Here is a 27,266-nt window from a genome sequence, read left to right as displayed (position 1 = left end):
GTGGGTTTGTTTATTCAATTAACCAATGGATTGTGTATCCTTTTATCTGTATAGGAGGTGCTTGTGTTTCGGGGTCTTAGTGGTGGGTGTTTCAGTTTTTTCTCTGCATAGTCAGTAGCCGTTGGTACTTAGGTCTGTTTCTGCTCTGCGGGGTATTGGCTTTCTGGTTGTCGTTGGGGTGTGCTCAGCCTTAGTCAGCTGATGAGAGGTGTTGTGTTGCTGCAATTTTTATTTGGTCGTTTTTGCAAGATGTGTGTTCCGCTGAGACCGTTTCGTTTTGTAGCGGTTTTTCTGTCTCATCAGTGAGGCTGGTTGAGCATTTCCTGGTTTCGCTTGGTTCGCTTTTAGCTTTCAATAGCCTTCAATTGGGTTCAAACTCAATATTAGGACATCACAATTATAGCGGTGTTTGCCACTTCGTGTACAAACTAAAAAATAATATTGAACAACAAATGACCCTCATTCTTGACATGGGAATAAGCTTGTTCAATTTACACTTTTATTTGTCAAGTGTTCAATTATACATTTATACCTCAAATAATGGTAAAAGAAAATGGGAAGAGAAAATTAACATGAACTTAGGTGATAAATGTGACCTATATCCCAATAAATAGAGAAAGTGAGAAACCCCATAGACTTGTATTTCATGAAGAATATTAATATGAATTTAAAATTTCATTGGTCTTTGCAAGCCTCTGAAATGCAAGTCACCTAAGTTAATTTCGATAAATAAAAATAGGTTAATGAGTTTTTTTAACATTCATAATGTTATTTTTTTGGACAAATTTGACATTTATAATGTTGATATCGTTTCTTAATCTCTGTAAAAAATAAGTTAATAATCATAAACCATTGTCATAACTTAATTATAGTAATTCCTCCGTTTGATCTTGATCTCTAGAAAAAGGTCATATTTCATACTCTAACGAATAACTTATAACTTTTTAGCTCATGAAAACGAGGAATTTAAAAACCTCTAACATTGACCCAATAAGTAGTAATGTACTTACCGCAAACAAAACAATAGATGAATTAAACTGTGCTAGTTTGCTAATCAATGTCTCCCCATAATTCAAGTTGTTTGGATAATTTAGATCAAAATAACTTTTGAGTGTGAATTTACCAAAACTGGTTTGAATGATTAAGAAAGAAGAGGCACGTTAATAAAATAAGAGAGTGCTTGAGTAAATGGTAAATTGATTACCAAGTCACATCAATAAAATGTTGAGGCCAGGTTTATCATTTTATTCACAATAGTTTTTTGGTTATCCATAGCGTGTTTTGAGGCTTTGGTGGCGCTCAGAAAATTCCAAAGGTCCATGGTGGTTCTAGTATGATTGCAGGGCTGTATCAACCACTCTGTCGATCTGTGGTGTACCGTTTAGGCAGTTTTTCAGTTTCTTAGATTTGTGTATCAGACCTGTTCTATTGAGTTTTTCATAGTATAAGTTAGTTGACAGGTTACCTTTGAGGTTAGGGGTGGTTTGAATCTTTGATTGGTGTTGTGATCCTAGCTTATATTTTAAACCTTGTACACCTTGTGCTTGGTTTAGTGTATTTTAATAAATTCATTATCGATCTAATTTTTGTTTGTCCTGAAATGCTTAGTCTGATTTATAGTTTGATTTTGAACAATGTGTAATTAAATCACAGAAGTTGAATAGTTGATGCCAAGCTAGTTGGGTAAATTCCTTTGAAACTATTGTAGGCTTTAGAACTTATATGTGAAAGTGATTAACAGGGATAATCATCAACAATGATGCAATCCAAGTCACCTAAGTTATTTTTGATAAATAAAAAAAGGTTAATGACTTTTTTTAACATTCATAATGTTTTTTCTTTTGACAAATGTAACATTTATGATGTTGATATCGTTGCTTAATCTCTATAAAAAAATAAGTCAATAATCTTAAACCATTGTCATGACTTAATTATAGTAATTCCTCTGTTTGATCTTTCATCTCTATAAAAAGGTCATATTTCATACTCTAACTAATAACTTTTTAGCTCATGAAAACAAAAGATATTTAAAAACCTCTAATATTGACCTAAGTAGTAATGTACCGACCACAAACAAAACAACAGATGAATTAAGATGTTGTGGTAGTTGTTAATCTATGTGTACCCTAAAGTCTGCATGTGAAGGAAAAATAAAAGGAATTAAAATGTAAGATGTTCTTACTTAATTACCTCTTTATGAAACAAATTAAGATGCATATGGACTTCAGTTGAAGAAAGATGACAACTCATGTTGAAATTGGTTATGCAATCATGCTATTAGTAACAGAAGGTGACATCTCTCCTACGATTGAAGTCCTTAAACATTTCTTCAACATATAAACATTTTGATGCATATATGCATATTATGTTCCTTTGCTCAAAGAAGTCAAGGCCATACTTATAAGGGAGATGGATCATCTAGTCTCGTGTTTACAATTTGGCTTGAGTCTAGTTAATTAGGCTGGGCAGGGCTAGGTACTGTTTGGTGATGCATTTACCCAAACACCTTGACATAAGCTTATCAATGATTAATTTATAAATTAATTAGAGTTTCAAGTTAATATTATTTTATAATTTAATTTCTTAATAAAAGAATAATGATACTCAAAATCCATTACAACAAGCTTTTTCATACATTTTGAAGATAATATTGTAAATCTTCTTTTTGTTTTTTAATTTATTAAAGTGAAATTATATATATGGTTTTGGTGGTTGAAAGCTAAACACAAACACTTAACTTTTGATTTTTATCATTGGTGGATAAATCATTGTCTGTGCTTGAACCTTGTTCCCTAACTATTGACGTTTTGGGTTATAGTTAGGGTTTTGTTGTTTTTTCGTGTCAGTGTTTTATTTATATAACATAAATTTATATTCTTTTGAACTATATCCTTGCACTACTTGTGCATGTTAGGATCTCCTGTTGCAGTATGATTCAAAATTTGATGGATGGAGAATATTGTTGCCAAAAATATAAAAGATTTGTTTCAAATATATTTTGTGCTGATAATATATTTATGGAGAATAAATATATTTTTGTACCGTATGAAGGACGATTTGATGCAAATATATTTTGAAAGGGAATATTATATTTTCGATGCAAATATTCTTTCACAAAAGGAGAAAAAAAAAAACGTATCTTCAGTGTGATATTCATTCCAAATTTATGAGTTATACTTTTACTATAAATATAGACCTTGTATTAGAGTAAACCTTGAGATAGAGGGGGCTGAAACAAGGGTTTAGAAATCAAACTAGGGTTTGTATAGAGTTTGCTCTTGGCAACAAACACTAGGGTTGGGTTGATTCACCTTGGGAAACACTATTATGATTGAGTCTCTTAGTCACGGGAAGAGATTAGGGCTTTGGGTAGAATTAGGCGGGAGAAGAATTAGGCGGGAGACTTATTCTTGTAACCCATTGATATCTCCTTTGTAAAGTTACTCATCATTATATTGAAACGGAGGGCTGCTATCTCCCCCAGACTAGGTCAATTTGGACCGAACTGGGTCAACAAATTCTTTTGTGTTCTCTCTTTCTTTCTCTCGCTGTTTTCTACTTTTGGTTTGTGATTATAACTTCCATACACTTTGTTTTGGTTGCTTGACTATCACTTGCTCCACACATCAAGTTTATTATTGGTGTGATTTTTCATCGAATTCACAACAATTGGCGCCCATCGTGGGGCAAGGGTCAAAGGATAATCAAGTACCACGGGTTCGAAGTGGGATATTGAGAAGTTTACCGGAGATAACGATTTTGGGTTATGGAAGGTAAAGATGGAAGCAGTGTTAATACATTAAAAGTGTGAGAAAGCTTTGAAGGGTGAAGGTGATTTACCGGTCACCATGTCACGAGCGGAGAAGACCGAGATGGTGGACAAGGCCAGGAGTGCCATTGTCTTGTGCCTCAGGGATAAAGTTTTGAGAGATGTAGCGAAGGAACCAACCGCGGAATCGATGTGGTCAAAGTTCGAATATTTGTATATGACAAAGTCTTTGGCTCATCGGCAATTCCTAAAGCAACAACTCTACTCATTCAAGATGGTGGAGTCAAAGGACATCATGGAGCAACTTGCGGAGTTCAACAGAATCCTTGATGACTTGGAGAATATTGTCTCTGAGGGTTATGAGGATGTAGGTGTTTTGGTGGTGTGTTGTTTGGAGGATGAAGAAGGTGATGTGTCTCACCTTGAGAATGATGCCTAGTAGAGCAGTGGTCGCCTGGAGAGACGTTAAACACTCAACATCAGCCTGGAGAAGCGGTGGCAAGAATACTCATGATCAGTCTGGAGAGGCGGAGGCAACAATACTCATGATCTACCTGTTAAGGTGAAGTTTCAAGGTTGAAGACATAGTGGGATGTACATATTTGCTAGTTGAGAGATTGGAAGCTCAACTTTAGGTGGAGTTGAACACACCGGGAATGGTACAACTATGGAGGACCTAAGGTGTTATGCTCTAGTGGTAAGCAAAGGATTTCTTCATGAAGACGGAAAGCATTCCGGAGGTTGAAGAATGTATAGCACGGCTTGCAGGATTATCCTAAAAAAAGGCCACGGGTGATTGGATGCAAGGTGATCTTCAAGGAAGCAGGAGATGTTATGTGTTGAAGAGGTTATTGTGAATGCATGTGGAACTACCTAAAATTCCTAGTGTAGTTGGACTGCAAGGATCTTCGAGAAGGCAGAAGACATTCCGATGGCTGAAGGGGTTCAGGTGTGTACTTGTGGATTACTCTAAAAGCCAAGGGTGATTGGATACAAGTAGATCTTCAAGGAAGTGAAAGATATTCCGTATTAAAGAGGTATGGTATAGTCTTGTAGAACTACCTAAAATTCCTAGTGTAGTTTGGATACAAGGATCTTCGAGAAGGCGGAAGACATTCTGATGGCTGAAGAGGTTAAGGTGTGTACTTGTGGAACTACCTAAAATTCCTTGAGTAATTTGGACACAAGGATCTTCAAAAGGGCGAAAGCATTCCGATGGTTGAAGAGGTTAGGGTGTAAACTTGTGGAGCTACATGGTGTAGTGGGAAGCAAGGAAAAGAGGAGCATGGTGGTTGATGTTAAATTGGAATAATCACTAATTTAGAGTCAAGGTGGAAAATGTTAGGAGAAAAAAGAAAGAAAGGTATTTTTCAGTGTGATATTCGTTCCAAATTTATGAGTTATACTTTACTATAAATATAGACCTTGTATCAGAGTAAACCTTGAGATAGAGGGGGCTGAAACAAGGGTTTAGAAATCAAACTAGGGTTTGTATAAAGTTTTCTCTTGGCAGCAAAACACTAGGGTTGAGTTGATTCACCTTGGGAAACACTATTAGGATTGAGTCTCTTGGTCACGGGAAGAGACTGAGGCTTTGGGTAGAATTAGGCGGGAGACTTATTCTTGTAACCCATTGATATATCTTTTGTAAAGTTACTCATCATTATAGTGAAACGGAAGGCTGCTCTCTCCCCAATACTAGGTCAATTTGGACCGAACTAAGTCAACAAATTCTTTTGTGTTCTCTCTTTCTTTCTCTCGCTGTTTTTTACTTTTGGTTTGTGATTATAACTCTCATACACTTTGTTTTGGTTGCTTGACTATCACTTGCTCCACACATCAAGTTTATTATTGGTGTGATTTTTCATCGAATTCACAACAGCTTCTCTTTGTTTAACATATTTCATTTTAACTTCTTAAAAAAAAATATTCACGCATGTTAAAAAACATTAATAATGTCTGTTTAATTGACCTTTTATTAAATTTGTCAAAAAAATATTGACCTGTAAATATGTTGTAGTAAACGATCACCAATTATATGTCCTCGTGAGCTTAACTCAGTTGGTAAGGGCAATGCATAATAAATGCAAGGTGTGGGATTCAAATCTCGGTCAACAAAAAAAAAACGATCACCAATTATATGAATTACCCATAAGTACAAGAAATTAAACAGGAGTACACAAGAAATTACGTGGTTGTTATCTATCTCTTGCTTATATCAATGGAAAGATATCGAAATGTATTCACAAAATAAGCTTACTATCAGTTTGTCCAGACTTTATTTGGTCCCTCTAATTCCTTTGTATTTTAATTTTAATTAATTATTATAATATGTTAGGGTGTTGCAGCAAGCAATTGGTTCTGTTTTTGGTGTCAGCTAATTAAAATCAGTAGTTTGATGTTTGAACAATGATATATTGCACTCTCTTTGATTTTTTTTTTTAAAAAATGTCTACTACCTTATGATAAACAACTGCAAATTAAGATAAAGAACAACAGTTAAATTTTACTCTCAACACACTTCTTATATATAATTTTTATTATTATGTCAACTTTAGGGGAGTTCTAGAATAAATGATGTGCATCTCACTCTTTAAACGTAATTTATAGGAATCATATCCTCTTTAGTGATAACAAAGAATCTTATATAATAATATAATAAAAACAATACGACACCATTATATGATTATATTCATATATGTACAGGATATACCCTCAAACAACCTCTTATTGTCTTCTCCTTATTATTACTTGCTTCCTTCAAACAATATCAACAACAATTATACCTAGATCTTATAGTAAAACAACATCAAAAGCATAATAATCAAAGCAACAAGTTTCTTATTGAATGGTCTGTGGAAAATATTGGAAAGAGTTGTTCCTTGCGGGATCAATTTGATTTTATTCAGCAGAAAAAAGAAGAAAAATAATATTTATTCAACCTATTTATGACAATTTTTTAACAACTCTCTTATACTTACATTATGTTGTATTTTCTTTATTTTTTTTCTCTCTATTGTTTTTGACCAATAAAAAAAGGAAGTTGTCACCAAAACTCAAAAAGAATATAGGCCGATAAATATAAGACAAGTTATGGAAAAAAAATCTAGTTGAGAGAGGAGAACCCACTTTGTGTGCTCCACAAATTCTTCGACGTAGATTACTCATTGATAAATTGCAGTGGAAGCTTTGTACAAATATTATGGTAAAAAAAATAGTGCATATGTTGTGGTAAACATCACAAATTTTCTCTTTCTTTTGGTGACTATGTCCATATGATAATTGGTCAAATTAGTCAAAGTCATCAAATAATTGTACACCACAACATTGTTGGAATATGAAAATAATTTTCTCTTTCTCGCTGGTGAACACACTGGCCACAAACCGTGCTTTTTTCATATGTCATCATGTGAAGATAAGAAATATGAAAATCAAGAAGCAGCATCAAATCATATGCATATGATATAATAAGGATATACCAAGCTTTTCATTTTCTTGCTGACCTCTCACGATGTCATTCTCCGGTTTGGTGGATGAAATCAATGCCATGCTCGACGGATCGGAGCCACCTTCAACCGGTGACTGTTGTATCTACAAAGTCCCCTCTAAACTTCGCAAACTCAACGAAGACGCATACACCCCCACTGTCGTTTCCATTGGCCCCTTTCACCATGGTCACCCCCAGCTCAAAAACATGGAACCTCAGAAACTCATTCACTTCAAAGCTTTTCTCCAACGAACCAACACAAGTTTAAACGACTTAGTATGCTACGTAGATTCTATCTTATCTGATTTCAAACGCTGTTATTCCGAAACCCTACCATTTTCTCATAGTGAACTTGTTAAGTTAATCTTAATCGATTCCGGTTTTATAATTGAACTTTTTTTGAGATACCACTATGGTGGGTTTGTCTTTGAACTTTGGTTCGATGATGGTATAACAACAGATTTAATGTTACTTGAAAATCAACTTCCCTTTTTCGTTATTGAAAATATTTACAGTCTTTCATTCAGTTCTACAAATGCTATTGTTCCTAACACTATGATCCCTTGTTTTCTTGAACTCGCTATTAATTTTTTTTTTCTTTCAATATATCAAACTTGTTTTTTGATGATGGTGATATTAGTATAAGGCACTTCACTGATTTGATTAGGATATTTCATTTGCAACATCCTATTGAAAATCGGCCGGGTAGAATTGATATCAAGGATATCAACATCGGTGAATGGATGTTACATCTACCGAGTGCAACTGAGTTGTTAGAAGCTGGAGTTAAGTTTAAAGTGAACACTAAAAGCAAGTGTTTACTTGACTTGAGGTTTTCGGGAGGAGTTCTTGAAATTCCTTCATTAATAGTTGAGGATCGGACCGAAACTTTATTTCGGAATATGGTTGCTTTGGAGCAGTTTCATTACACTAACAATTTATATATTACTGATTATGTTTCTGTTTTGGATTACCTTATAAACACTGGTAAGGATGTTGATATACTTGTTCACAAAGAAATACTGGAAAATTGGCTTGGAGACAGTGATTCTGTGGCTAACTTGTTTAATGGTCTTTGCATAAATGTTGTACATACCAATATCAGTTCTCATTTCTCTATTCTTTGCAAAGACATAAATGCTTATTGTAGGAATCCTTGGCATAAGTTGAAGGCTACTCTCAGGCGTGATTATGGCAAGACTCCTTGGCAAGCTGCTGCTTCCTTTGCTGGAATTGTACTACTTGTTCTCACTTTTATTCAATCAGTTTGTTCTGTCTTGCAAGTTGTACAAGCCTCCTAGTGATTTCTTTCATTGTTAAGTTCATAATTATTGCTATTAGTATTAATTATCACCGATGTACGTTGTTTGTTTCAATGGTTTCATTATTTTGTGTGCCGTGTATTGATATTCTATGAAACCCTGGCCTCCGTTGTTATCATTCTCTCTTTCTTAAGTTATTGAGCCTTTATGTTACGAAGTGTAGTCCGCTAGGTTATATATATATATATATATATATATATATATATATATATATATATATATATATTCTTTTGTAATATTAAGTTATTGATATTTTATGCAACCTTAGCCCCCGTTGTTCTCAATTCTTATTTATTACAGTTCTTATTGTCTCTTTCTTTATTTTGTATTTGTATCATTAACACTGTGTACTTAGATCGAAATTGTAATTTCATATAAATAAAAATAGTGTTCTGCCAAATAAAAAAGCAACTTGATCATGAGTTATTGTTGTTGAATATTTTCTGGTTTAATAATTATTTTTGGAAGAGATGTGCTATATTTTTGTTGATCGTTTTCCGGTATTATCATTGGTTTGGATAAGGTTGAAAATCGGTTTTCATGTAATATTTCATACCCAAGAAAGATATAAAAATATTACAACCAATTAATTCATATAAACCAACGAACCAAAATTATCCAATACAGTATTACTTTTGAAGCATTGATAATTAAGTAGAGGAGTAAAAGGTGCAGCAAACCTAGGCTCATAAGCAAAACTATGCAACTCAAACCCATCATAACCAAAGTATAGACCAGCTGCGTGTATTTATGGCTTGAATATAGTTTAACTGGGTTGGTGGTGGTAGTTTTTTTGGAGTTTTCAAGAAGGCGTCTCTTAATGGAATCTTTCGTCTCCTTTTGCCTTGGTGGGCCTATGTGTTCGTGACTTTTGGAGAAGTGTGATTTGCTTTTGCTTGCCACTAGCTTGTATTGATTGCTCCAATGTGCTATTGTATGTTTTGGAGTCTTGTTGTGTCACGTGGTGGTGAGGTAACATTTGGGTGACATTCTAGTTGGCGATAATGGTGATATTGGTCAATCACAATATCATAGATGGTTTTCTTCTTTCTCTTTTACAAGATTTTTTTTGTTTTATTGTACACTTGTGCCATTGTGGTTGGCCAATGTCACAAATGTCAGTTTATTTTAACTGTGTTTTTATGCTTTTGAATCATAATCGAAATTCTTTTATGATAATGTTGAGTTGATTTTGTTTTTATTTTGCTCATAAATACTTATTTGCTTTTTTAATATTCAGCTGTCTAACTCATGTCATCATTTTGTTGTTTTCCGTTTGCAATGGTTGAAGATCTGTCACCATAGAAACTACGAAGATGATGACATAGGCATTTTGCTCATTGGTGGAGGTTTTGTTGTTGAAAACAATTGTGATTTTCTTGATTAAACTCCCTTACTCTCCTTCGGTTGTAAGGAAATGAATCACCATCACCGTAGTGACAAAGACAAGAAAGATGTTATGTGCTGGAGTGATGTTATTTTGAACATTGGATGTCCGGGTTAGACGAGTCTGGTTAGTATCGCTACCAATGAAGCAACTAAGATAGAGATTTAATAGAAACTCGAGAAAAACTTTAATTTGTTTGGTTAAATGCGAAGAATATACTCGTAATGCAAAAATAAATGAAAAGAATTACTATATTGATGGTTGTTATCAATATGGAAGAGGTCTATTTTTTATTTAGTTGTTTACTTGTGTTGGTTTGTACCTTCTAATCACACATTTTGTTTATATCACGTGTAATTTGTTTATTATATTATTTGTCCGATCATCCTTTTTTTGTTTAATTTTTAATTAAATGCAAAGAATAGGCTTGTAATGCCACAATAAATGAAAAGAGAAAAAAGTATTTTGATGTTTTATATCAATCTTGAAAAGGTTTATCTTAGAATAAGTTGTTTACCATTTCTCATTTGAGAAGATAACACTCGTCTCATAATTGTCAAGAGCGTGTAAAACCTGCTGTTGGCAGAACTCGCACTGGTTCATAGCAGCGTCGATTTGATGCAGGCAGTAAATGAACTGTGGCAGTATTCTTGTCGGTCCAAGTGTGCAGTGTTTGCGTAGAGATCGCTTAAAAATATACTCCCAAAGGTGGATGCCCTTCAGCATAGAGGTACATTCGATGCTTTCCACGATGGAGTGTGTTTGGTATGCAGGAATAGTTTAGAAAGTTCGAACCATATATTTTTCCAATGTTCTTTTGCTTAGACAATATGGTCTCAAATATTCTGTTGGTTGGGTAATAAAGCAGTGCTTCCTGTGATGGTTTAAATCATTTTAGTCACTTTGGATGGATCTTTAATGCAAAGAAGTTTAGAAGGTTTAGACACCTTATCTAGATAGCAGTACTTTGGTCAATCTGGCTGTGCCGTAATGGCAGAATCTTCGAAAAGAAGTAAGGGGATATTATTAGAGTTAAAAAAAATGAGCTCTTGGTTTAAAATACTGTTTAGTTAATTATTTGATCTTATATTTTGTCGTAGAAAACTATCTAAGAGTATCTCTGTGACTTTGAATGTGAAATGGTAGTAATAATTTTCATTTTATAACAATTCATATAATATCATGTATTTCAAATTTTGATACTAAAAAGGTCATTTTAAAGTATATTTTAAAGTAAATTTTGATTATGGTAAATATCACATAATCTCGGCGTAACTTCGGTATTTGTTATCATGTTTACCATATTTTATCGGTGGTTTGGAGCGAGACTGTGGAAGGTGGGTAACATGAATATTAGGGAGAGCCTCGGTATAAATTGGTTCTCAAACGTCTCTACAATTTAGAAGGAAAGAAACGATATGACTTTCAATCAAGTTGGATTTAATTAGGAAAAGATGGCGGAGGAGGCAAAGATTTTATTGTGGAGTATTCTTAGATCGAGGACTAAAGGATTTAAGTACTCTTTAACCGAGTGGCCATTGAATCCTTTAGTTTTTGTCAGAGTGGTTATTAGTGTTTACGTGCTGGGCGGTTCCTTTTGTCATATCATTATTCGGCTTCAGTTTTACATCTGTGAGTGCAGTCTTCTGATCTTGTGCAGGGGCTGGTATGTCTGTTTCTGGTTCAGGATTAGTGTTTGTTTGTTAAGACATTGGGGTCTGGTCCGGTTATTGTGCAGCATTCATTTTTCTGCTTCAGGGAATGGTTTCTACTGCTTGTGTGGTGCGGGCCTTGCCTAGGCTTGACCATCACAATAGTAGTGGATTTTGACATTGTTGCATATCTATTTAGCCGTCGCTTTTGGTTATCCATACGGTGTTTAGAGGCTTTGGCGGCGCTCAGAAAATTCCAAAGGTCAATGGTGGTTCTAGTATGATTGTAGGGCTGTATCAACTAGTCTGTCAATCTCGAGCGTACTGTTTTGGCAGTTTTTCAGCTTCTTAGATTTGTGTATTCTAGCTGTTCTATTGTTTTTTTCTTAGTATAAGTTAGCTGACGGGTTACCTTTGAGGTTTGTGGTGGTTTGAATCTGTGATTGTGTTGTGATCCTAGCTTGTGTGATCACTAAAGTTTTTGTAATTTTGAACTTATATGTGAAAGTGATTAAGCAGGGATAATTATCAACAATTATGCAAGTAGAACAGTAACGAGCGTAAATCATCTCATATCGGAGTGACATTATTTGAATAAAAATTCCTAGTACATGATTAAATACTCTGATGGTTCATTTTTGTAACAAAATAGGTCTTTAAACATTTTGTACTAATGTCGACTTGTTCAAATTCTGCTACACTAGCACTATAGTGCCGTTATAGAAGCTATTTGACAACACTAGACTAAGCATATTACATATATCATATATAGCTTTTCACAACCCAGTTGAGGAGAATGGAAAATAAATCATATGTAGAATTTATTGCTCAACTGTCCAATTTTTTCGGTAGTTTGGAGCAAGACTCTGAAATGGCTTGGGATTTTGGCCACCTTCCATTTTGGAGGTTCAAACACCTTGTCCATTTTATAAAATCTAAGTTAAGTGGGTTTGTTTATTCAATTAACCAATGGATTGCGAATCCTTTGATTTGTATAATTAGTAGCTGTTGGTACTTTCATTAGGTCCGGTTCTGCTCTGCGGGGTATTGGTTATCTGGTTATCATTGGGGCGTGCTCAGTCTTAGTCATCTGATGAGGGTGTTGTGTTGCTGCAGTTTTTATTTGGTTGTTGCTGCAAGGTGTGTTCTGCTGAGATCGTTTAGTTTTGCTGCGTTTTTTCTGTCTCATTAGCGAGGCTGGTTGGAGTATATTGTCATCGTCTCAAGCTTGGTTGGGCGTTTCCTGGTTTCGCTCGGCTGTGCTTTTATCTCTGTTTCCCTTTTTTGTACAGGGAGTCTGAAACCATTAGGTGGATTGGTAGCATCATCCTGATTAAAACAGGATCTGAGTTTTCCTCCTTGATGGATTCAATAGTTGTGAGTTTTCCTCCTTAATTATCCACATTAAAAAACAAAGTCACATCAAAACTATATAAATTTATAGCTTATAAAGCATTAAACAAGATTACTATAGTATAGATCAATAGAGTCCGTAAGACTTGGCTCATATGTCAATGTCGATATTGTTAGATTAGACACTTTCATTCGGGTTCGAACTCAAAATACCGTAGTTATGTGAGATTGGGTATCAGATGGTGTTTGCCACTTCGTCTACTGGCTGGCAAGAAAATAATATCGATCAACAAATAACCATCACTCTTGGCATGGGAATAAGCTTGTTCAATTATACATTTATACCCCAAATAACGGTGAAGGAAAATAGGGAGATAATATTAACATGAATTTCGCCTATATCCCAAGAAATATAGAAACAACACATAAGTAGTAATGTACTTACCGGAAACAAAATAACAGATGGATTATGCTGTAGTGCTAGTTGCTAATCAATGTCTCCCCCAAAGTCTGCATGTGAAGAAAAAATAGGAGTTAAAATGTAAGATGTTCTTAATTATTAGTTCTTAATTATTAGAAAAAGATGTTCTTCAGTCGAAGAAAGATGACAACTCCTATTAAAATTGGTTATGCAAATACGCAATTCGTAACAGAAGATGTCATCTCTCCTGCGACTGAAGTCCCTAAATATTTCTTCAACATATAAATATTTTGATGCATATATTATGTTCCTTTGCTCATAGAAGTTAAGGCCATGCTTACAAGGGAGATGGATCATCTAGTCTCTTGTGTTTACAATTTGACTTGAGTCGAGTTAATTAGGTTGGGCAAGGGTAGGTACTATTTGGTGATGCATTTACCCAAACACTTTGACATAAGCATATTAGTGATTATTTTATTAATTAATTTAGAGTTTCAAGTTAATATTATTTTATAAATAAATTTATTAATACGAGAATAATGATAATCAAAACTCATTACAATAAGAGTACTCATACATTTTGAAGACAATATTGTAAATCTTCTTTGTTTTTTGAGAAATTATATTTGTACAATCACTTTTTGACAACTTTTGTGACAACTCTCTCTCTCTCTCTCTCTCTCTCTCTCATACTCACAGGTTGTTAGGAAAAATGATATCCAATGAAGGAATGAGAGAAAACTCAAAGATTATTTCTATTGATGATAAAAGTGAATATTACAATGATAGGAGTTATCCCACTAATGGGGTTATTACAATTATTTATACTACTACAAACTAGTATCTCTAATAGTCCCCCTCAAGTTGGAAGGTGTTCAAAACACTTCCAACTTGAAATGAGAAAATACAAGGAAAGATGTTGGGAACACATTGGTTAAAAACATAGTCATCAAACAAGTGCTTATCCAACAAGAAGCAACCACAACTCAAGGTTGAACCAATTGAAGGAAGAAGCATCAAAGCAACGCTTAACCACCATCCGGTAGAAGCCAACATCGACAAAGCCAATTAAGGCACAACACTTAACCACCAAGCAGAAACTATATGTAAAGTTTAACCACTTAGCAGAAGCACAACAACGCTTAACCATCCATGACAGAAGCACAACAACAAGGCTTAACCATCATGGACAGAAGCACAAGAAGAAGGAAAACGACGCTTAACCATCCTTGGACAGAAGCACAATACAAAAGTCAAGGCCATCATAGGCGAATAAGAAAAATGAAGAAGAAATGCACTGAATGGTGACTTGCAGTACACCCCTGCAAAAGACAAGCTCTAAACAGGACAACAAGTGAAAGCAAATAAACCTTCAGTAACCATGAAATTGTCATAACCAGAAACCAGATGATGCACCATGAGAAAACTAATAATCCAAAGTCAATGACCAAAAGTGCAGCAGTATTGTTGCACATAAGAAATTCAGTCATGCAGCCCAAAAACATCAAAAAGAAACACAAGAAGGTGTTGTATAGGCCTGCCCAAAAGTTGACAACCAAATTTTCTCTTCAAAGGGTGCTTCCACTTGCATAATGCAATCAAAAGTAACATTGAACAGAGAGATATCAGCAAATAGGTACCAATCTTCATGAACAAAATAGCAGTAGGGAAACTTCATAAACGATCCAGGAACAATACAGAATGCAGCCAAAAAAAGTAGAATCCAACCATAAGCAAAGTCTGCAACCTATATCTCATCTTGAGTCATGTTGGAGCAGTAGAAGCATACACAACCATCAGAAAATTCCAACACAAAAATGCCATCTATCTTCATATGAGAATATTGTTTGGAGACAAACCAAGAACTTTTCCATAAACATGCAGCAGGTGCACAACTCCAACAATTACAAAAAAAGAACTAGCTCCAAAATAAATCCAATGAGCTAAAAACGGTGAAAATCTTCACCACTATCATAGAGGAAGCTTCAACAAATATCACATTATGGCACACTGACTTTAATCACCAATATGTCCATAAAAGGTAACTCCAATAGTGCAAAGAAGATAGACCAATGGATACTACCACTTGTAGAAAGTAACCAATATTATCTTCAAAGAGTAGTAATTTCCAACATAAACTTTGCAATCAACAACAGAATTGTAGCATAGATGCAAATTATACGAGAATGGTAATATTGAATGGTAACAATCACACAATTGAAGCAAATCAGAACCGGTGTTAAAGGCAACAATAACCATACCAGCATACCCGAAATGATAATCATTGCTTTGATAACAAGCACATCAATCTAAGGGATTAAGAGAATAAACCTCAAGAAGATCATCCAAGCTCCATCAAACCACAATAGTGAACCAATAAAACTGAATCTACAGCAACATCAATAACAAATCTCGCAACTACAATCTCATCAACAAGCCACCGTCGACGTCGTAGCAGAATGCAGAAACCATGCCACAAGTCCTCACACCAATATAAAACTTCACCACATATTCCAAATGGAAACCCCAAGGAAATATGTATTTCAAGAAAAATCAAATTCCTGGTGTGGAAAACAGTAGTAATGCAATATCAAATCAGCAATTATATGCACCAATATAATCTCTGAAGCCGAATGATGAGACACAGGTAAAACCAGATCAAGGTCAAATCAAAGAGGATCGAGTCGAAAAACGAAACCAGAGTGCAGAACAGAAGCAGAACCGTGAACTGTAAATCAAATGCGATGAAAACCGAATTGCAATCGCAAGAACAAACTAAACCATAAAATCGAACGATTCATAAACTAAAAAACCGATTGATCAAGAATTCGAACAAGAGCTTCGAATCACACATGAAATTGAGCCAGGAATAACAGAAAGAAAAACACGGAATCGTGAAACCCTAAGAAATTGGGGAAAATTGACACGATCAAGATCGAACAGAATCCAAAAGCAAAACGCGAGACTCAAACAAAATTGAAGCAAGAATCGCGATAGGAGACTAATAAGAATGTCATATTTTCGAGATTTGAACCGAGAAGACGAGGTGTGAATTCGATCAGAAAAGAAATTGAAACAAGAAGGGAATCAAGAGAAAAGAAATTGCGATCATAACTGAATCGCAAACCCTAAGATTTGGGAAAAAACACAATAACGAATGATTTCGAGCAAGAAACTCCAATCGAAGGTGAAAATCAATCAGAAAATGGATTCAAATCAAGAAAACCGAATTTGCAATTGAAGTAGAATCATGGCAGAACAAAGCTGAAGAAATTGATGAAAACGATCGAGAAAGAAAAGAAAATGAAACAAGAGAAAGAAAGTGAAAGAGAGAAAATTTTATTTTCTCGAGCAAATGCAGCGGAAAATATCCTTCAAGGTGGATACCAGATTAGCTCTGATACCATGTTAGGAAACATGATATCCAATGAAGGAATGAGAGAAAACTCAAAGATTATTTCTATTGATGATAAAAGTGAATATTACAATGATAAGAGTTATCCCACTAATGGGGTTATTACAATTATTTATACTACTACAATAGTATCTCTAATACAGGTGTTTTTATTCTCTCTCTTCTTTTTTCTCTCTCTATTTTTTTTATCCAATAAGAAGAGAGAAAAAGTGGTTGTCACAAAAGTTGTCTAAAATTGGTTGTACAAATATCACTCTTCTTGTTTTTTAGTGAAACTTCTACGGTTTTAGTGATTGAAAGCTAAATACAAACACTTAACTTTTGATTTTCATCACTGGTGGATAAATCATTGCAAGTACTTGAACCTTGTTAGCTAACTATTGCCTGTTTTGGGTTATAGCTAGGGTTTTGTTGTTTTTTTTTTTTGTCAGTGTCTTATTCGTAACATAGCTTCTGCATGTTAAAAAACATTAATAATGTCTGCTTAATTGACCTTTTATTAAATTTGTAAAAAAAAAAAATTGACCTATTAATGATGCAGTAAATATGTTGTAGTAAACGATCACAAATTATGTAAGTACAAGAAATAAAAGAGGAGTACACAAGAAATTACGTGGTTTGTTATCTCTTGCTTATATCAATTCCTTTGTATTTTAATTTTAATTTTAATAATATGTTAGGGTGCTGCAGCAAGCAATTGGTTCTGTTTTTGATAGCAACCTAATTAAAAGCAGTAGTTTGAAGTTTGAACAACAATGATATATTGCACTCTCTTTGATTTTTTTTAAAAATGTATATCACCTTATCTTTTATTTTTTTTAAAAATGTATATCACCTTTATGATACTCTCACTCAAGAGGTATAAAAACATAATACCTACATCTCACACAACAATCTATAAACAACTGCAAATTAAGATAAAGGACAACAGTTAAATTTTACACATAAAATAATCATAAATTTTACCCATAAAATAATCATAAGCAATTACTCTCAACACACTTCTTTTATATAACTTTTATTCTTTTGTCAACTTTAGGGGAGTTCTATATTAAATGATGTGCATCTCACTCCTTAATTTTTTTATAGGAATCATATCCTCTTTAGTGATAACATGAATCTTACAAAATAATAATATAATAAAGAATAAATTACACTCCCCTCCCCTCAAAGATGCTTGAATTACACTCTCCTCCCCTCTTATGTTAAAATATACACTCCCCTCCCCTCTTATTCAAAACATATTAGAAATTTTTTCACTACCCTCCCCTAAGAGAAGCTTGAATTACATTCCCCTCCCCTCTTATGTTAAAATCTACACTTTACTCCCTCAATATTTTTTTTTATTTCTAATAATCTTGCAAACAATAATAATCTAACACACTTCGAAAAAAAATAGTGTTGCGGGTCTATTTTAATATAATAAAAATTAAATACATATTTTTCGCTATTTTTTATTCACAATTTAATTAACATGTAGTTTTAAACTCTATTATAAAATATGAAACAACCCAAAATAAAATTAAAATATATGAAAAAATATTAAAGACAATAAAGCATGGTTATTTAAAAGTTAATTTTATACTCTAAATTATAAAATCAATAGCAAAATATTTTAATTTAATTATCATTGACATTTAAATTATAAAGAAATGAATTAATTTTTCTTAAATGGTGGTCCAAAATTAATATATATGATAAAAATATTTATTTATGTTAAAATAGATTAAAGTGTAGTGCATATTTAATTATTAAGGGAGGGGGTTGTAATTCAAGCATCTTATAAGGGAGGGGAGTATACATTTTATTTTTCAAGGGAGGGGATTGTATATTTTAACATAAGAGGGGAGGGGAGTGTAATTCAAGCATCTTTGAGGAGAGGAGAGTGTAATTTACTCTATAATAAAAATAATGTTAAAACAAATGTGTAACACAACACCAGTCTCCAGTTATATTCATGTTATATTAATATAGCGAAATATTTTTATTGAGAGTTCTAGTCACAAACTCAAAATTTATAAGTTTGGGTTTAATGTATTTAGATGGTGTCATCAAAATATATGTTGTGCAGACATGTCATAAAAATATATAGTCAAAATATCATACTTGCTTGCTGCAAACATGTTACATATGTATATATAGATGACTTTAGTCTTGGTCTTGCATCCAAAAGTAACTTTAACGACATGCAGGAATTGCTGTGAAGTTGCCAGAATTTGAAGTGGGAAAATAGAAGATTGATGATGCAAAGATTTCTATGTTGATGATTTAATTTAACACCACCATTCCCCTTTCAAGAAACTTACAAGCAGGTTTACATTGATTGATTTATTATTATAATATTGAAAGAGATATATAAGGTTGTTGTAGAAAGTGCCACTTGTTGATCCATTTCGATGAACACAACGAAATGAGACAACTTTGTTGTCAATTCGAACAAATAATCACACGAATAAAACTTAGATGTGTGAAGCAAAAGAAGTGGTAATCCATGAGTGAAGAAGCTTCAAACAATTAAAATGTTCACCGTGTTATTAGATTAATAAAAAAACTAATATCATTAGTTTTATATGTTATGTTATATTAAATTGTATCATATTGTCCTTTCCACAACATATTTTAAATGGAATGAAACATAATGATATAACTTTGGAAAATAAAATACTATTTTAAAGTAAAAAATGAGCAAATTAAAACCTAAAATAAAAATAGGGGACTAAAATATAATTTGGTCCTTAATGGATTTTATTCTCTAGTGACAAAAATCTCATGTCTTTCACACTCGTACAAAAGTTCTTCTATTTAATCAATTGTTGTTCTCTTTTTGTATTAACACTTTGATTATCAAGATAAAGCGGTCATGGTGATTCGGAGTTCGGCCAAGAGGTAACTAAAGTTTCTCTTTATTGTACACCATGTGTGACACACTGGCCACAAACCGTGCTTTTTTCACATGTCATCATGTGAAGATAAGAAATATGAAAATCAAAAAGCAGCATCAAATCATATGATATAATAAGGATACGAGGGAGTGTCAAAAGACTTTCCAACGACCAAGCTTTTCATTTTCTTGCAGACTCTCAAAATGTCATTCTCTGGTTTGGTGGATGATATCAATGCCATGCTCGACAGAGCGGAGCCACCTTCAACCAGTGACTGTTGTATCTACAAAGTCCCCTCTAAAATTCGCAAACTCAACGAAGACGCATACACCCCCACTGTCGTTTCCATTGGCCCCTTTCACCATGGTCAGCTCCAAAATATGGAACCTCAGAAACTCATTCACTTCAAAGCTTGTTCTGTTTCAATGGTTTCTTTATGGAATCTTTCGTCTCCTTTTGCCTTGGTGGGCCTCTGTGTTCGTGACTTTTGGAGAAGTGTGATTTGCTTTTGCTTGCCACTAGCTTGTATGATTGCTCCAATGTGCTATTGTATGTTTTGGAGTCTTGTTGTGTCAAGTGGAGGTGAGGTAACATTGAGAAATTCTGACATGGTCACTAGTGTTTGGTCACGCACACACAAACAAGTATTTTTTTAATGATAAAATGGAAATTGATAAAAAAAAATAATTAAATATTTTGAAGATAATCTCTTCATGTGAGTGTGTTTAAAAGACTATTTATTTGGTCTTCATCATAGAAGAATAACATGGTGACATTGTAGTTGGTGATATTGGTCAATCACAATATCATAGGTGGCATTCTTCTTTCTCTTTTACAAGATTTTTTTTTTTGTTTTGTTGTACACTTGTGACATTGTGGTTGACCAATGTCATAAATGTCACCCATGTGCTACCCGTGAAGGCTGGTGTGCTATTGCTTCTTGGACTTTTGCCTTGGCCACCATCATGCTTTTAGAATATTGCTCACTCCTGTATAAACTGACCAAAATACCTCCCACATGAGTTTACTCATGCTGATTACGCGTCAACGTGACTTTCCTCACGTAGGTTGTAGCCCAGCGTAGGTTAACTCACGTTGTGCCTGTGTCCAATAACAGAACAACAAAATTGATTTTATTTCCCTATTTTCATTCATCCATTCCTTCATTCATTCATCCATCCATTGATTCATTTTCATCAATTTTTTCGTCAATCATTCATTCAATAACTAATGAAATTGTCAAAAAAAAAAAAGCACATGCGCAAGTGTAAATATATTACATCAAAATCCGCCAAAATGTCATAAAAATAACTTCAAATATACAAATGTGCTAAAAACGCTAGAATAAGACCCTACTTATGTGGACTATGTGTGTCCAAACTCTATTCATTTATGTTTGTGACTATGTCTTCCCCCTCAATATATGGGGCAACAAAGGCCAAGTATCATACAATCCCATCCAATATATGTGGCAACAAAGGCCAAGTCTCATACATTTTTTATCATGCTTATAGTTATGATTAGAGGATGTATACGTTAAAAAGAAATTATATTTGTACAATTATTTTGTAATAATTTTTTGATAATTTTCTGTTTCATAATCATATTATATTTTAATTCTCTCTTAATTTTTCTTTACTATTTTTTATCAATAAAAAAATATTTTTTAAAAAGTTGTCACAAATGGTTGTATAAATATAATTCTGCGCATGTTCAATAAGGTCTTCCTCTTCCACTTGTGTATGATTACTTTTTTTTTTTTTTTTAAATAGTATTAAGTAGAGACAAATATTTTAGGGGAATTAGTCACTTTAGTCCCTGAATGGGAAAAGAGTAGTCACTTTAGTCCCTGAATGCAGAGAAATTGCAAAACAGTCCCTGAATGTAGACTCTGTTGGTCAATTTCAGGGACTAAAGTGACGAACAGAGTCTACATTCAGGGACTAAGTTGACTAACGAAGTCTGCATTCAGGGACTAAATTGACTAATAGAGTCTACATTCAGGGACTATTTTGCAATTTATCTGCATTCAGAGACTAAAGTGACGACTCCTTTCCTATTCAGGGACAAAAGTGACTAATCTCCCAATATTTTAAGGATACGAGGGGGAGTGTCAAAAGACTTGAAACTTAATTCCAACTACCAAGTTTTTCATTTTCTTGCTCACCTCTCAAGATGTCATCCTCCCGTTTGGTGGATGATATCAATGCCATGCTCGACGGAGCGGAGCCACCTTCAACCGGTGACTGTTGTATCTACAAGGTCCCCTCTAAAATTCGCAAACTCAACGAAGACGCATACACCCCCACTGTCGTTTCCATTGGCCCCTTTCACCACAGTCACCCCCACCCCAACCCCCAGCTCCAAAACATGGAACGTCAGAAACTCATTCACTTCAAAGCTTTTCTCCAACGAACCAACACAAGTTTAAACACCTTGGTCAGCTACATAGATTCTATCTTACCTCGTTTCAAACGCTGTTATTCTGAAACCTTACCATTTTCTCATGATGAACTTGTTAAGTTAATCGTAATTGATTCCGGTTTTATAATTCAACTTTTTTGGAGATCCTATTATGGTGGGTTTCTCTTTCAACCTTGGTTAGAAAATCTTATAATATTTGATGTACTGTTACTTGAAAATCAGCTTCCCTTTTTCGTTATTGAAAAAATTTACAGTCTTTCATTGAGTTCTACAAACGCTAGTGTTCCTTCTTTTCTTGAACTCACTATCAATTACTTTCAATATTTCAATAAATCAAAATTGGGTTTTGATAATAATGATATTAGTATAATGCACTTCACTGATCTGATTAGGATATTTCATTTGCAACATCCTATTGAAAGTCGGCCGAGTAGAGACAAGTTCGACGAATGGATGATACATCTACCGAGTGCAACTGAATTGTTAGAAGCTGGAGTTAGGTTTAAAGTGAACACTGAAACTAAGTGTTTACTTGACTTGAGGTTTTCGGGAGGAGTTCTTGAAATTCCTCGATTAAGAGTTCAGGATGATACCGAAATTTTGTTTCGGAATATGGTTGCTTTGGAGCAGTGTCATTACCTTAATGAGTCATATATCATTGATTATGTTGCTATTATGGATTACCTTATAAATATTGGTACGGATGTGGATATACTTGTTCGGAACAAAATACTGGAAAATTTACTTGCAGACAGTGATTCTGTGGCTAACTTGTTTAATGGTCTTTGGAAAAATGTTGTACAAAATACTATGAGTTCTCATTTCCCTGTTCTTTCTGAAGACTTGAATGCTTATTGTAGGAATCCTTGGCATAAGTTGAAGGCCACTCTGAGGCGTGATTATGGCAAAACTCCATGGCAAACTGCTGCTTCCATTGCTGGAATCTTACTACTTTTTCTCACTTTACTTCAATCAGTTTGTTCTGTCTTGCAAGTTGTACAAACCTCTTAGCTTGATTTCTTTTATTGTTGAGTTCATAATTATTGTTATCATTATTATTAATGTACGTTGTACAAACCTCTTAGCTTGTGTGCTGTATTAGATCGAAATTCTATTAGGTGTTCTGCCAAATAAAAAAGCAACTTGATCATGTTGTATTGTTGTTGAACAAAATGGGTCTGATAGTGTGGTTGGCAAAATCTAGGGGTGCAGGTAGAAACTCCTAACTAATGTCACGTCTCATGTGTGTTTGGTTATAAAAATTGTTTTTGAATGAATTGATTTTGTAGAATTGATTTAGGTGAAAAGTGAGTTTAACTTAATGTTGAGGCCGGGTTTATCATTTTATTCTCAATAGTTTAGGCTTGATCATCCAATAGTAGTGGATTTTGGGACTGTTTCGTATCTTTCTAGCTGTGATTTTTGGTTATCCATAGCGTGTTTTGAGGCTTTGGTGGCTCTCAGAAAATTCAAAAGGTCCATGGTGATTCTAGTATGATTGCAGGGGCTGTTTCAACTAGTCTGTCAATCTTTGGTGTACTGTTTCGGCGGTTTTTCAGTTTCTTAGGTTTGTGTATTGGAGCTGTTCTATTGCGTTTTTCTTAGTATCAGTTGGTTCATTGGGTACCTTTGAGGTTTGGGGTGGTTTGAATCTCTGATTAATGTTGTGATCCTAGCTTGTGTGATCACTCAATTTTTTGTGATTTCGAACTTTATAATAATCTATACCTTGTGCTTGGTTTAGTGTATTTTAATAAATTCATCATCATTCTAATTTTTGTTTGTCTGATTTATAGTTTGATTTTGAACAATGTGTAATTAAATCAAAGAAGTTGAATAGTTGGTGCCAAGCTAGTTGGGTAAATTCCTTTGAAACTATTTTAGGCTTTAGAACTTATATGTGAAAGTGATTAAGTAGGGATAATCATCAATAATGATGCAAGTAGAACAGTAAAGAGCGTAAATCACCTCATATTGGAGTGACATTAAAATCAGACGAGGGCGTTGTGCTGCTGCAATTTTTATTTGCAAGGTGTGTGTTCTGCTGACACCGTTTAGTTTTGCTGCGTTTTTTCTGTCTCATTAGCGAGGCTGGTTAGAGTGTGTTGTTATCGTCTCATGCTTGGTTCGGCGTTTCCTGGTTTCGCTAGGCTGCTCTTTTATCTCTGTGCTTATAAGTAGTGTCTTTTTGGTTTTGGGGGATCAATGAATTAGTGTTTTTGGTATCCTTGTTTTGATCAGGTTTTAGAAAGTTAGACTTGTCTAGTTTGTGTAATTGGTGGCTGTATCTTGTGCTTGGTTTTTTCTAATCATTGCACATCTTGTGCTTGGTTAGTGCTTTTAATAAATTTTGCCTTTTAAAAGAAAAAAATCATATGCTGAATTCTATAGTGTTCCAAATTATCAAATCACAAAAATTATATTACATTGTCCCTTTAAAAAAGTGTTAAATGAATGCTATAACATCACTGCAACTTTTAAATAGTCTAGATGTAATAGTGTCAATAGCAACACCTAAAATAGTGAAACTAATCATTTACAATGGATTCAATAGTTGAGTTTTCCTACTTAGTTATCCACATTTAGAAACAAAATCTCATCAAAATTATATAAATTTATAGTTTATAAAGCATTAAACAAGATTACTATAGTATAGATCAATATAATCTATAAGACTTAGCTCATCTGTTAATGTCGATATTGTTAGATTAGACACTTTCATTCGGGTTCGAACTCAAAATACCGTAGTTATGTGAGATTGGGTATGTCGATATTGTTAGATTAGACACTTTCATTCGGGTTCGAACTCAAAATACCGTAGTTATGTGAGATTGGGTATCAGATGGTGTTTGCCACTTCGTCTACTGGCAAGAAAATAATATTGATCAACAAATAACCATCACTCTTGGCATAGGAATAAGCTTGTTCAGTTATACATTTATACCCCAAATAACGGTGAAAGAAAATGGGGAGATAATCTTAACAAAAATTTAGCCTATATCCCAAGAAATATACAAAGAAAAAACCCCCCAAAGAGTTGTATTTATTTTGTTTTGGACAGAAATAGACTTGTATTTCATGAAGTTTATACGTCTTCAACTCGTTCTAAAAAAATTGGATTTCACACAATCAGTTTTTATATTCAATAACCCTTGTTAAATAATAATTGTAGAAATCAAAACATTTATCTATCCACAAAAAATAATTGTAAAATAATTGTAAAATAGATCAGCCACTACTCTAATACGAAAATAATTATGCATATCATTCTCATACCTGTCGCAGCTTCAAATAGATCATATATTAATTCTCTTTCACAAAAAATATAGAAAAAGGGTGATTGTGCACCAATATCTGCCATAAAAGGTCCCAGCATAGTAGATGGGAAATGTACTTGCCACAAACAAAACAACAAATGAATTAAGCTGATGTCTCGCCTAAAGTCTACATGTAAAGGAAAAATAGAAGTAAGTAAAATGTTAGAGGTTCTTGCGGTTTGTTTTGTATTCTCCAGATTTCAAAGTCAACCTTATCTATGTTTCTATATTATATCAATCGTTATATTGCACAGTTTAGCTTTCACTTACAAATGTGTTGTAAACCTTGTAGAAATCCATCAATAAACCTAGTTTTCAGTTGGCGAGTTTGATAATGGTTCTTGCGGGGATTCAAACCCAAACCCCCTACTCTGCATTCAAGCAAAATCAACCACTGAGTACTAGTTAACAATTTTGACAATTCCTTCAAACAACTTAATATATATTTCATAAAACTTTGGTACCCCAAGAAAATAACTCATGATCCGCTATTGGGTTTAGTGTTCTTGATGTACTTGGGTATATGCACCAGATCTGTGTTGTGTATCACGGTGGCGATAATTCTTGTTTGCGGTAGCTTTTTTTGTTTTTGTTTGTGACTACTGCTTTGTGGAACTCCGTTGCCGCTACGTCGCCGGTCGTGTGTATTTGCTCGCCGATTGTGTTTCGTGTCTTTATTGTTCTGTTTGTTTTTGTGCTTTTATTGTTCTGTTTGTTCAGATGTTGTTTGTTTGTGTTTGTTTTGTGGATCTCTGACAACGGTTTGTTTTTGTGTTTGAATGATAAAGACTTGTACTCATTTTGCAGCGGCTGCATGTTTGTGACTCAAAAACCCGAAAGGGTCTAGTTCTGTTAACCCGAAAGGGTCTGGTTACTAACGTATTTGACTCATCCCTCGATTGAAGTTCTTACATGTATGTTTGATTGTGTTTGGTGGCCTGATTTGAGAGAGATTTGATTGGAAATGAGGAAATGAGGCTCTGCCTGGGCAAATAACATCACGTAGCGTGACTTAACTCACGCAGCGCAAGTTAACTCACGCCGGGGCAATATGGACATTTACTTTGGGAATGAGCATAAACGTTTGGGTAAAGAGCAGTTCTCATATGAGTTTAGAGATGAAGAGTTGAAGATTATGGGTTCAAACTCCGATGAATGAGTAAATATTAATATAACAACTAATTACTAACATTTATTATTAAAGTAAAGTAAATATGAAGTTTTTGTTTAGGGGAGGGGGTGTTAAGTTTTACGGTAGCTCGGCTGGTTTGGGTTAAGAGATTAGGAGTTTGAGTCATACCTTGAGTTCAAACTCGAACGAAGGAGTATATATTAACCTAACAACTAATTACTAACATTTTTATTAAAAAAAATTAATTACTAACATTAAACATTCAAAAAATAAAATAAAAATGGATGTAGTTGTTTCAATCTCTCCAACGTAATATATTTTTGCACTTAAGAATATATTATATTGATATTTCAAAAAAATATATATTTATATTTTCTATTATAGAATCTACCTCTTGAAAATGGTTTTTTTGGTAAGATATCAGGTGGCCCTTGTTCCTATTATGAGTGGTTTGTGGAACATGTTTTCTATTGTAACCAGTAGTAATTTGTGTGGCTAGTAAGGACAAGTCGTTTTTGTGTTTGAAGAGGTAGCTTGCATCTTGATTTAGTTCCCAATTGTGATTTTTAATTGGTTTCATTTTCATTCAGGTTTTCACTTGTTGCTTGTTCAAGAGAAACATTTCGTGGGTTTTTTTGGGTTAATGTTCATGTTTTTATTTTTATTTTTTTATGGTTGTACAATTATTGAATGCCTCTGGTGCTC

The 27,266-nt window shown here is 33.9% G+C and overlaps 1 protein-coding gene, 1 long non-coding RNA gene and 1 pseudogene across 2 annotated transcripts; 2 read left to right on the top strand and 1 right to left on the bottom strand.

Moving 5' to 3' along the window:
• The first annotated feature begins 7,085 nt into the window (after positions 1 to 7,085).
• On the top strand, positions 7,086 to 8,696 carry LOC146912352 (UPF0481 protein At3g47200-like; annotated as a pseudogene).
• Positions 8,697 to 21,628: 12,932 nt separating this feature from the next.
• On the top strand, positions 21,629 to 23,285 carry LOC146912351 (UPF0481 protein At3g47200-like). The gene has a single exon (XM_085720435.1). It carries the CDS (start codon positions 21,864 to 21,866, stop codon positions 23,121 to 23,123), a length of 1,260 nt encoding a protein of 419 aa, XP_085576561.1. The 5' UTR covers positions 21,629 to 21,863; the 3' UTR covers positions 23,124 to 23,285.
• A 2,098-nt stretch (positions 23,286 to 25,383) lies between these two features.
• On the bottom strand, positions 25,384 to 26,184 carry LOC146912350 (uncharacterized). Its single transcript, XR_015015481.1, has 3 exons — positions 25,894 to 26,184; positions 25,700 to 25,800; positions 25,384 to 25,556 (listed from the first exon to the last, which is right to left on the bottom strand). It is a non-coding gene; the product is annotated as an uncharacterized LOC146912350 (long non-coding RNA).
• Between the last annotated feature and the right edge of the window lie 1,082 nt (positions 26,185 to 27,266).

The sequence above is a fragment of the Medicago sativa genome, chromosome 6 (assembly GCF_051527215.1).
Source record: "Medicago sativa cultivar Bolivia chromosome 6, Bolivia_mono, whole genome shotgun sequence".
In the NCBI taxonomy this organism is placed as follows: domain Eukaryota; kingdom Viridiplantae; phylum Streptophyta; class Magnoliopsida; order Fabales; family Fabaceae; genus Medicago; species Medicago sativa.
The sequence above is the reverse complement of the archived record's forward strand: the minus strand, read 5'-3'. Positions and strand labels throughout refer to the sequence as shown.